Raw genomic sequence first — 12615 nt, forward strand, 5'->3', positions numbered from 1 at the left:
TTCATTAACATAACATAGCTAGGGCTATTGGGGTCGCCTTGGTCCATCCATGTAATACCCGGCTCGAGTCCGGCATCGGAATTCCTGTAGTCCGGTGGAATCTCGGGTGTCGGAACCCTCGAGAAGGGTAATGCATATGTTTTCCAAGGTATTTTCACTTGTTTTCATGTTTTGAAGTGGTACAAGACTTGAGTTTTGACAAAGAAAAGTAACAAGGGAGAACTGCAAAGGTTCGGCCGCCAAAGGTCACTTTCGGCCGCCGAACATTGCATGGTTGCGGCTTCACGTTCGGCTGCCGAAGGTGGTCTGGCCAGCCACCTATAAAAGGGCCAAGGGTCGGTGGAAGGAGGTTATTTCTCCTCCACTTGCAGCCAGAGGTGAGTTTCAGCCTCTCCCACGTTGACTTTCATGTTTTCCATGATTTTCATCAAATCTTTCAAGAGGTTTAAGAGTTTTGGTGACTTATGAAGGTTTTGAGCAAAAGAACCACGTTTTGAAGCTTGGAGCTTTGGAAGAGCTTTTCTTCATATCTCCACGTTAGGAGCCTTCATCCTCAAGTTCTTTAAGAGGTAAGTGAAGATCCTAAGCTTCTTTGATGATTTTGAAAGGTTTTATGAAGTTTGTATGGGTAGTATGCATGTTTAGGTTTAGGTGAGGTTTTTGATGATTTGTGGTGGTCAAACATGTTTAAGTGTTATGTGCTATGTTTGTTTGGGGTTTTAGGGTAGGTTTAGACCCCTTTGTGCATATATATGTGTATATGCTAGTTGGGAGTAGTTGATATGCATGTTTGTAGGTTTTTGGGCAAAGTTTGCATGAAACAGAGCAGGGTTCTGCCCTTCGGGCAAAACCAGGTTCGGCCGCCGAAGGAAGGTTCGGCCGCCGAACCCCTTGTGGAGGCAGTTTCGGCTGCCAAAGGTTGCCCCCGAAAGCTAAGCTTTCGGTTTAGAAAGAGACTTTCGGCCGCCGAAAGAGGGAGTTCGGCCGCCGAAAGTATGTGAGTTTCGTCTCTGGACGAGACCTTCGGCCGCCGAAGGTGCCGCCGAACATGCATGAGTTTCGTCTCTGGAGTGGGGTTTCGGCCGCCGAATCTGCCGCCGAAAGTGCCCTGTCCAGCTTTCTTTTGCATGGTTTATGTGATGGTTTTAGGATTGTTTAGAGGGGTTTTGGGGAGGTTCTTAGAGATGTTCTTGAGTGAGTTTAGTCCCTCAGTTGAGTCCACCTGTGTAGGTACGGACCAGAGGAATCAGGGAAGTCAGCAGTGAGTCCAGTGTCAGAACCTGCAGAGTCCGTTCAGCGATAGCCAGAGGTGAGTGGAATTTAACTTAATATTTTAATATGAGAACTGAATATTTTATCATGCTTCATGCATCATGACTATGCAATAGGATGAGTGCATTAGAGTACACGAATATGATGCATTGCATTTATCCTTGTACTTGGCACTGCTCCTTGTACATTGCTTATGTGAGACGGCACGGACTTCGTGAGGATTCATTAGCCCTCAGAGGAAAGACCTGGAACAGCCTTACGAGGACCAGGCACAAAGACCTGGAACAGCCCTACGGGGACCAGGCACATGGTACTCCGGTACCCCAGATGAGATAGAGGGAGTTTTGATCCGTCCGGCCGAGGTGATGTGATTATGTGTTGCATTCCATGAGAGCATGTTTTATCACCTGTTATTTTATTACTATTCTACTCACTGGGCTATAGTAGCTCATCCCTCTCCCCTAACTCCAGTTGTGCAGGTTCAGAGGTCAGAGAGAACTCAGCAGGGTACAAGAAGAGTACAGAGTGGTGTAATAGCTAGTGTGGACATGTATATGTAACGAGATAAGGTTTATGTATAGTGTATAGAATGGTGCTTGACTATAAGAGTTGTAATCCCTTGTTCTTTTCACATGATCAGTTTATGTTTTCATATATTGTTGTGTGTTTATGAGCAAAACCAGGCTTAACATTCTGAGTTTGATCCGCCTAGAGCCATGAGGAGCTCTAGTAGGGATTAGTAGAGAACAGAGAGAGTGCATGCACAGGTTAAGCCTTGGAATGAAGAAAAGTTTTATGTTTTGACAAACAATGTATGATCATGTATTGGATTTCACAGGTATACAGACAGGATAGCAGGCTTACTACGGGTCCCGGCGACCTTAAGTCGATCTGGATCCTAGTGCCGGTGGCAGTTCGGTTTCCGGGCTGTTACAATCCACATCAACAATAAATAATGCAATGCGTCATATTCGTGTAACTAGTGCAATCAACCTATTACATATAAACATGATGCATGAACATGCTTTTGGCATTTGAATTTCGTAAAAATAAAAGATTAAGTTTAGTTCTACTCACCTCTGACAGACGCTGAACTGACTCCGCAACAGCTAACACTGATGGCCTCCTCGATCCCTCGGGTCCGATCCTACACAGGTGGACTCGAATGAGGTGCCAACACACTCTAATCAACTCATAAACAACTCCCCAAAAACCCTCTAAAACATCACTTAAACATGCATAGAAAACAACCTTGAAAAGGCTGGACAGGGCACTCTCGGCGGCACCTTCGGCGGCACCTTCGGCTGCCGAACCCTTCCTCCAGAGACGAAACTCGGGCACTTTCGGCGGCACCTTCGGCGGCCGAAAGTCCCACTCCAGAGACGAAAGTCAAGCACTTTCGGCGGCTGAATCCTTCTTTCAGCAGCCGAAAGTCTGCTTTCAAGCCAAAACTCAACTTTCGGGGGCAAGGTTTGGCGGCCAATCCATGCATCCAAAGGCAAGTTCGGCGGCCGAAGCTACTTTCGGCGGCCGAACCTGAGTTCTTCCCAGACGGGCAGAACTCAGCTTCTCATGCATTCAAGCCTCACAAACCTTCCAAACACCCCAAAACAGCACCCAACTTCCCAAAAGCATGCATAAACCCTTAACCATGCACAAAGGAGCTTAAACAAGCTTAAGCTCTAACAAAGAACATAAAAAACATACATAGATAGCTTATGACCCACATAGGCCAAAACCATCAAAACAACCCAAATCCTCACATACTCTCTCCCCATCATGCATACTCACTCCCACATGCATTGACTAGCTTAAACTTCCTACATATCATCACATAAACATACATCAACAGGCATAAGCATACATTGGGCATAAAACCCACATAAACCTAAACATGCATATCTACCCATACTCAACCATTAAAACTCCATTAAACTTACTTAAAACTTCATTAAAACACAAGGAAAGCAAGGATCTACACTTACCTCTTGAAAATCGAGGGGTGGTGCGATCCCTAACTCGGAGGTGTGGAGGATCCAAGCTCCAAAAGCCTCCAAGCTCCCAAAACTCCTATTTAAGCTTCAAAACTTCAAAATAAGGGTAGAACTCATGAAAAACTTGAGGGATGGGTAGAGAAATCATGAAAACGACCAAAGGAGGGCAAAAACTCACCTGAGCTCGAGAATGGGGAGAAAACTCGCCCATTTCCGATCTGAGGGCCCTTTATAGGTGGCCTGCTGAACCACCTTCGGCAGCCTAACGTGCCCCCTAAACTCATGCATGTTCGGCGGTCGAACTTGAGATTCGGTGGCCGAACCTTGGCTCGTTCAAACAAGGCTTTCGGAGGCCAAAAGCGCTCCCGAAGCCTTCCCATGTTCGGCGGCTGAACTTCACTTTCGGTGGCCGAACCTGGCAAATGCCTCCTTGGTCTTTTCCTTTTAAAACTCAATTCTTTTCCATTCAAAACCATAAAATCAGTAAAAACATTTTAGAAAACACATTTTACCTCTCTAGAAGCCTCTGGCATCTTCAGAAATTTCAGATTCCAATGGAGATTCCGCCGGAAGGTAGAGATTCCGATGCCGGAATCTAGCCGAGTATTACATGACTGGCCTACAAAACCTGAATCTTTCAATTGATTGTTGAAATGCCCAAAACATTCTATCAAACACTTTAACATTCCCATCCAAACGACCTTCAATCAAGTGTGGATCATCTTCAATTGCGACAACTGTATCGGGATTGTAATTCACAATAGCATGCATGAATTTACGCAATCTCCCATATGATTCCTCTCATCTACCAAAAATCTTTTCAATTGCAAATTGTTTTCCCATCCATGTTTTCTTATAGGACAGTTCATATCCAACCTTATCTTTAATCTCAGCCTGAAGAGTGGCAATTTTCATATTTGGCTGTTGTTCGATCATGGGTAAGATAAATGCACTGATAAATCTAGAATCAAGGTGACCATGATCTTTACTAACACCTGTATTTCTACATGTGTGCGGACCGTGATATCTTGTTATCTTCCAAACATCAGTATTTTCTTTGCGAGATGCACGAAGGTGCCATTGACAACTAGATAATTTATCTTTACACTTGATAGAATAAGTCTTACTCTTAGTTTCATCATAATAAAATTGGTGATGTCGCAACATATGATACTCTTTCGCAGCAGCGATGACAGCTTCTCGAGATCTGAATATCATTCGTACAGAGAATTCTTTCGACTTATCCTAGAACAAATTCGATGGATCTTTTGCACAATGATCAACTCTCATTATTACATCAGAGTCGATTTCAGAATACGGAGGTGGAAATATCAATGGTCTAATAGGATTTTCATATCCGCTATTAAAACGCATTGAAGAATTTATATCATGATCATCTCCATCATTGAATTGAACACCTGGAATGTCGTCTTCCTCATCAATCCAATGATCATCTCCATTTGTATCTAAATCATCAAGAAAATCAGTATCATCATCGTTTCTTGTGCCTTGTGCTGTAATTCATTACACGTTTCTATGCTTACAATCGGACAATTATCATCCTAGATATTTTCTTCACCTTCACCCTCCATAACGATTGGACAACTAGTTGAAGGACCAACTCCTCCATCTTCTATTCTATAATGACGAGATAAAATATCTACGTATAATACAATTGAATCTACTGGCCTGATTGTTGAAACGTAGTCAAACATCATGTCCACATCTTCGTCATCACTTAGTTGTGCTAATCCATATTTAATAATATCATTTTCTAACATCGGTTGTCTAAAAAAAATCCTTAATGGCACGAACTATTTTAATCACTAATTCCTCATAATTTAATTTATTTTCGGTACGAAACATTCTAGAATGTCCAGTAACATAATCATATCCAATATCAATATTAATTATGTTACCGCCCCAATACACTATACCATAATGCGAGTAATAATTTTTCTTCCTAATTCATCTATTAAACAATAATAATTTAATAAAATACAAATAGCAAAAAATTAGAAGTTAAATACATATGTATCATAACACCATCCATGTTTGCTATATAAAAAAATTTTCATTTCCTAATATTTTCAATTTTAATCAAAACAACCTGTGTATATTAAATTTTTTAAATAACTAAATTTTCAGATTTATTATGAAAAATTTAAAATTCTCCATTTCCAAATATTTTTCCTACACAAAAATTTTACAACAAAATTTATATTTATAAATTTTTCCTATTTTATTCCTACATTTTTTTGTCTGAATACTCTATAAATATTAAATTTCTTAAATAACTACATTTTCAGATTAAATTATAAATTTATTTCACCACTTTTTATTTCATTTATTTTTTAAATAAAATATATTTAACTAAATAATATTTTCCTAATTTTCTAATATTTTTAATCCTCAAAAAATTCACAACAACATTTATATTTATACATTTTTCCTACTTTAAATAACTAAATTTTCAGATTTATTATGAATAATATAAATTTATTTCCCCACAAAACATTATTTTAAAATTTTAAATATAATATATCTAACTAAATAATTTTTTCTCCATTTCCAAATATTTTCCCTACACAAAAAATTCACAATAAAATTTACATTTATAAATTTTTCCTATTTTATTTCTATATTTTTCTCAAACACCCTATAAATATTAAATTTTTTAAATAACTACATTTTCAGATTAATTATGAATATTATAAATTTATTTCACCACTTTTTATTTCATTTATTTTTAAATAAAATAAATTTAACTAAATATTTTTTCTTAATTTCCTAATATTTTGCCTACTCAAAAAATTCAAACAACATTTACATTTATAAATTTTTCCTACTGTAATACTATCTTAATCCCTACAATTTTGGTCACAACAACCTATATGTATTAAATTTTTTAAATAACTAAATTTTCAAATTTATTATGAATAGTATAAATTTATTTCCCCACAAAACATTACTTTAAGATTTTAAATATAATATATCTAACTAAATAAATTTTTCTCCATTTCTAAATATTTTCCCTATACAAAAAATTCACAACAAAATTTACATTTATAAATTTTTCCTATTTTATTCGTACATTTTTTTGTCCGAATATCCTATAAATATTAAATTTCCTAAATAACTACATTTTCAGATTAATTATGAATATTATAAATTTATTTCACCACTTTTTATTTCATTTATTTTTCAATAAAATAAATTTAACTAAATATTTTTTTCTTAATTTCCTAATATTTTTCCTTCTCAAAAAATTCACAACAACATTTATGTTTATAAATTTTTTCTATTTTAATACTACCTTAATCTCTACAATTTTGGTCACAACAATCTATATGTATTAAATTTTTTAAATAACTAAATTTTCAGATTTATTATGAATAATATAAATTTATTTCCCCACAAAACATTACTTTAAAATTTTAAATATAATATATCTAACTAAATAATTTTTTCTCCATTTCCAAATATTTTCCCCACACAAAAAATGCACAACAAAATTTACATTTATAAATTTTTCCTATTTTATTCCTACATTTTTTCTGTCCGAACACCCTATAAATATTAAATTTCTTAAATAACTACATTTTCATATTAAATTATAAATTTATTTCACCACTATTTATTTCATTTATTTTTAAATAAAATAAATTTAACTAAATAATTTTTTCCTAATTTCCTAATATTTTCCATTCTCAAAACATTCACAACAACATTTACATTTATAAATTTTTCCTACTTTAATACTACCTTAATCCCTACAATTTTGATCACAACAATCTATATATATTAATTTTTTTAAATAACTAAATTTTCAGATTTATTATAAATTTATTTCACTCTTTATTTCATTTATTTTTTTAATAAAATATATTAAACTAAATAATTTTTCCTAATACTTTTCCTACACAAAATATTCACAACATTTATATTTATAGATTTTTTCTACTTTTATTAATTATTTATCCCAACAATTTTTTGTCACAACACCCTATTTTTTCATACATTTCTTTTTTATTTATCACATTATTATAAATCAAAATTTTTTTTTATTTTTTTATATTACTTTTTATAATTTTAAATAAACACAGCTATACATTTTTTACTACTAATTATATACAAACTACAATTTTTTCAACAACATAAATATCTTATTAATTAATTAAAATAAAATAAAATATATCATACTTTTCTAAATAATATCTAATGATTTACTTGTATAAAAGTCGACCACAAATTTTACGCGTCCACAAATACTGTATCGGGAATAGAAAAAACTACAAAACACACATTTTTTAATTTATAAATTTTTTTTCCTAAATTTCATTACAAAAATTAATATAAAACATACATTTTTAGTTGAAAATTTCAACTCCACCACTAATATGAAATAAATATAACAGATTAATTTTAGAGAGTTTGGGAGGAATATTTATATGTGAAAAAATTTAATTGATAGGATTGGAAAGATAGAAAATGTAGATTAATTTGAAAGGGTTTGATAGTGGACAAAAAATTTAGAGACAGAAAAGTGATAAATTTTTGTTGAGATGAGTTGAGAAGAGAAGAGAAATATTGAGAGAAAACTTGGTTGAAATGGGTTGAGAAGAAATATTGAGAGAAATCTGAGAGAAAATTGAGAAAGGGCGGTGAAGCATGGAGAGAACAAAAGATTGGCTGGGAAGTATAGAGAAAAAAGGATGGGGCAGGGAAGGGGTGGAGTTTTATAGTGGGTAGGGTATAATACCGAGTTTCAAAAGCTCGGTATTATAATTTCTCCGCGTCTCTCCAGGTGCAGGATTTCTGCACCTGATAGAGACCTTCATCTACTGCACTTTTGAAGTGCGGTAGAGAAATAAAAAAAATATTAAATTTTTTTATTTAAAAAAATTTTATTTTTGGGTAGGGCAGAGACAAGACTAGTCTCTGCCCTCTCTGTCCCTGCATCTGGCAGAGATCCTCCTCCACCGCACTTTTAAAGTGCAGTAGAAATATAAAAAAAATAATAAAAATTCTACTTAAAAAAAATTATTTTTTGGCAGGACAGAGACAAGACTCGTCTCTGCCCTCTCTGTTCCTGCATCTGGCAGAGACCCTCCTCTACTACAACACTTTTGAAGTACTGTAGAGATAAAAAAAAATATTAAAAATTCTACCGCACTTCAAAAGTGCGATCAAATTTTTTTATTTAAAAAAAATTTTATTTTTGAGTCAACGGCTTTCTACTGCACTTTATAAGTGCGATAGAAAAATATTAAAAATTCTACCACACTTCAAAAGTGCGATAAAATTCTTTTTTTTTTTTAAAAAATTTATTTTTGAGTCAACGGATTTCTACCGCATTTTATACGTGCGATAGAGAGTTGATTCTTGATCTGGAAAATTTTTTTTCACATAGAGTTAATTCACCTTATCCGAAAAATTTTTTTCACAAACCAAGATTTAAGAAATATTTTTTATTTTTTATTAATCCGGAAAATTTTTTCCATGAACGTTTTAAGAAATATTTTTTATTTTTTATTTTAAACCTTATTTTGCAAAAAGCCCTTAGAGTGGTGAGGCGTTTGGGAGCTTGGAAGGGGTTCGTTGGTTCAACTAAAGGTGAAGTTGGACACACTACTGGAATTTCAATTGTCAATTTTTTAGGTATATTGTAGAAATCGGATATCCTGCTAGTTCAAAATGTGAATTTGAAATTTCTATTTAAAATTTTGGTTTTCATAATTTTGCTTTGTTGTTGATTTGAGTTTACTGATTTGGATCTACTGGTGAGAAAATTGATGGATTTTCTGGTTAACAAGAAAATGGATGAGAGAATTTGAAATATATGCGTGTTAAGTTTAACGTAGATAAAGACTTCATTCTTGAGGCCAATTATTGCTACTCATTTTCTTGGATAAAGAAACCATAAGAAATAACTTGCTATTAATTTTATTACTATCTCCCACTTTACTTTTAACAATATAATATCTTAGAACCGCATAACCTAAGCACTTTAAAAGGCAGTTCTCATAAAACCATAGTCATCCTTGATGAAATTAATATATCAATCGCATTCGAAATACAAGAAGAAAAACTACTCCTCTAATTGTAAACCTGTTAATCATTCCACCACCTTCAAGATCTATGATTTACCACAATCTCAACAAGACCACAATCTTTGTTCATCTTGATGATCATTACCACCACCTGCAATATTCCATTCTTTATATTCCACAGATGAGGTACCATAAATATCAATTACCACCAGTACACTTACTAATATGCTCCCATAGTTTTCTTCCTTAATTTGATAATTAAAAACAAAAAAAAAAAAAAAAGAGAAAAGAAAAGAAAAAGAAAAAGAAAAAGGACAACCTTAACCTTAAGAGCCAGCAGCATGGCGTGCAATAAATCCCATTCAGCTCTAATGCAGCAAGGTTGTTTGCCAGAAGAACTAATGGAAAGTCGGCCTCTTTTTCCCCTTGCTTGTCATATTGCCTGATCCACTCAGTGCTGCTTTAGCATTTGCCCATTCTTTTAGTGATGCATCATTCCTCATAAATGAGCATACCTCACCAATTACGATGTCTCCTCTACGCATTCGCTTTGTAGCTGAATTGTGTTTGTTCTCTGTCAGAGCTGAAGGAATGTTACTTCCCAGATCAACGAGCTGCCTAGGTTCTCTAATTCTTTGTCCATCACCTTCCCTTATAATTTGCAAATCCATAGAACCATCTAAAACAGATTCACTTTTATCCTTTTCGATTGTATCATTGTTCTTACTGTCTCTAGCATCAGTGGCTACCAAACCATGAGGTTCTGCAGGCTCTTGCTTATCAAAAGTAACACCTGGCAAGATTTGGGTGATACTGAATGAACTGCTGTTATTAGAATTTACCAATTGTGTCCACGAGGTTTTATGGAGCCACGCAGAACCTCTACCTGTCTTACTCGAAGAAGAATCCAGTTTGGAAGGCTGAGCTTCCACAAACCCTTCTACCTCTGTTTTGTCCAACTGAACTCCCTGATTTTCATGCCTCAATAACTTCTTGTTCTTGCTGTTGTTGCTGTTTGGTCCACCATCAGATTTGGATTTCTCTTTCTTATCAGATGAAATGCCGGGAAATATGTCTGAGAGATTAAAAGCACTATTGCCCCTATCACCAATAAATTCTTTCCACGGAGACTTTTGTGACCATGAAAGACCAGAAGCTGATTGCATGTCACCTGATTGTGGTTCAATAAGTTGAGCCCCTGGGAGAATTCTTGATCCATTTATATCATCCTGCAAATTCCCCATGCCTCTAGGAATGATAGATTCATATTCATTTCTAATAATTTCTTCATAATTTCTTGTCTGCTGTTTAAGCATGTCAGTCGGTCCATCTTTAGAAACTTTCCTTTTATTTAATTTCAACTCCTTGGCATTGAGAAAACAAAGAGTTAAAATTCAAACGCCAATGAAAAATAATGTACACGTCAATGCATAGTAAAAAACTTAACACCATTGAATGCTTTAACATATGCCCTGCCCAGCTAAGGTTGTTACCTGTCCTCGGCTCACCACATTAATTATGAGGTTATCTTCATCTGCAGTAGAATATCCATCACTCTCATCAAGTAATGGCTCATTGGGCACTTGGATAGAGTAGTCTTCTTCCTTGGTGAGTTCATTTTCACAATGTGGAGTGCTAGACATATTTTCCATCCCAAAGAGCTTATTCATCACAGACTTCATCACGTCAAGTTCTTCCTTTGTCATCCCACCCCCTTGTTCGTCCTGGACAGGAATTTGCTTTCCTTCAGCATAATGGAGTGGACCCGAATGCTCTTCACAATCACAAAAATGGGTAGGAAGAGAAGGAACTTCAACACGTCTGAAACTGTACTTGTGCTTGCCAGTTCCACTGAATGGTAGTGATTTCACCTGCACAGAAACTTAAGAATAAGCAAGCAAAACAATGGTATACTGAGGTGCTTGATCATGATAATACAAGAATGCCAACACAAATGACAAGAATTAAAGACAAAAAAGAAAAAAGAGAGGGACAATGGTTACCTTCTGTAATCGCGGAAAAAACATGCGAAGCTGCTTCATTTTTGAACTGTGCGTTTCATTGGGCTTTTTCAAAGAATCCCTCTCCTTGACCACATCATCATTGACATTAGTATATTCACTACTAACAAGCTGAGCATCTTCAGCCCATTCCCGTTTTAATCGATCAAGGTAATTTTCTTTTGCCTTCTCAAGTCTCAATCTCCCACCCTTCCAGATACACCCATTATACTGCAAATGGCAATGATATTCACAGTACAAACCACATGTCATAACAGCCATATGAATCAAATATGGAATGTCAAAATGAGACATTTATTGCTCAAAATTAAAATCAAATATGATTAGAGAAGCCAAGCCACGTGACAAATTAAAGATGAAAAACAAAACAGAAAGCAAAGGTTGTACGAAGAGAACTAAACATAATCAGTGAATGCTCGAAATGGCAGAACACGCAATACCACATATATATATATATATAGAGAGAGAGAGAGAGAGAGAAAGAGAGTGAGATAAGTTGGAAACTAGAAAAACCCAACTAACAAATGGAAAAACAGGGAACACCCAATAACGAAGAAGTTGAAAAAATCATCAGTAAGGAGTTATAAATCAAGAGATAAAGGTGAGAGAGACAGTTTTACCATGCTGAAGAGCTTGGAGAGGGAATTATGTGAAGAGGGTAAGAAGTCGATGTAGGCAAAGCTACGGCCTTTGGTCCTGATGATGTCAACAGATTCAATCTCACCATCAATTTTTGAGAAAATTTTGTGCAAATCATCATGTGTCACTCGCTCCCCTAATCCTCCAATGTATATTCTTGCACTTGTTCTTGAGAAATCGTCGTCTCCCGGCTCCATATGTTTATTCTTTCTTCCAGCGGCGCTCTTCCGAAGAAATCCTTCCCTTTTATTTTGGATCTGTCTCCAAGTTAAAAGGACAAAATATAAGGTAAATAATTATTTAAGCCCTAAGGTTTGTCAGTCTCTCATTTATCAACATTAAATTAAAAAGTTGATATCTATTTTTTAACATTCAATTAATTGATATTTAGATTTTTATATAAAAAGGCAAAATGACTTTTTTTTTTTTATCATGCAGATATGTTACATTTTATTAAGGTTGGCAAATAGTTTAGTCTATAGGTTAAGTAGGGATTAATGGATTATACAATTGTATCTTACTTGTCACAAACATGGAATATTTCAAATAGCATCATTGAAATTTTCTATGATTATTTGGAAATAACATTATTAAAAATTCCTTGGCCAGGTTGAGCCTAGAACTATTTTCCAAGAG

General features: G+C 34.9%; 2 protein-coding genes across 3 annotated transcripts; both read right to left on the bottom strand.

The window, feature by feature from the left end:
* Positions 1 to 4067: 4067 nt before the first annotated feature.
* LOC110626729 lies at positions 4068 to 5047 on the bottom strand. Its single transcript, XM_021772786.1, has 3 exons — positions 4846 to 5047; positions 4563 to 4780; positions 4068 to 4511 (listed from the first exon to the last, which is right to left on the bottom strand). Exons 1-3 carry the CDS (start codon positions 5045 to 5047, stop codon positions 4068 to 4070), a joined length of 864 nt encoding a protein of 287 aa, XP_021628478.1.
* Positions 5048 to 9189: 4142 nt separating this feature from the next.
* Positions 9190 to 12235, bottom strand: LOC110626718 (protein REPRESSOR OF SILENCING 3). 2 transcript variants are annotated; one of them, XR_002489758.2, is made up of 5 exons: positions 11961 to 12235; positions 11323 to 11550; positions 10813 to 11190; positions 9639 to 10683; positions 9190 to 9470 (listed from the first exon to the last, which is right to left on the bottom strand). XR_002489758.2 is itself a non-coding variant. In XM_021772769.2 (4 exons), exons 1-4 carry the CDS (start codon positions 12174 to 12176, stop codon positions 9718 to 9720), a joined length of 1788 nt encoding a protein of 595 aa, XP_021628461.2. In that variant the 5' UTR covers positions 12177 to 12235; the 3' UTR covers positions 9190 to 9717. The 2 variants fall into 2 exon arrangements, 1 of the variants encoding a protein (XP_021628461.2); XM_021772769.2 differs by having other exon boundaries at positions 9190 to 10683.
* Between the last annotated feature and the right edge of the window lie 380 nt (positions 12236 to 12615).

Source organism: Manihot esculenta, chromosome 2 (assembly GCF_001659605.2).
Source record: "Manihot esculenta cultivar AM560-2 chromosome 2, M.esculenta_v8, whole genome shotgun sequence".
Classification (NCBI taxonomy): Eukaryota; Viridiplantae; Streptophyta; class Magnoliopsida; order Malpighiales; family Euphorbiaceae; genus Manihot; species Manihot esculenta.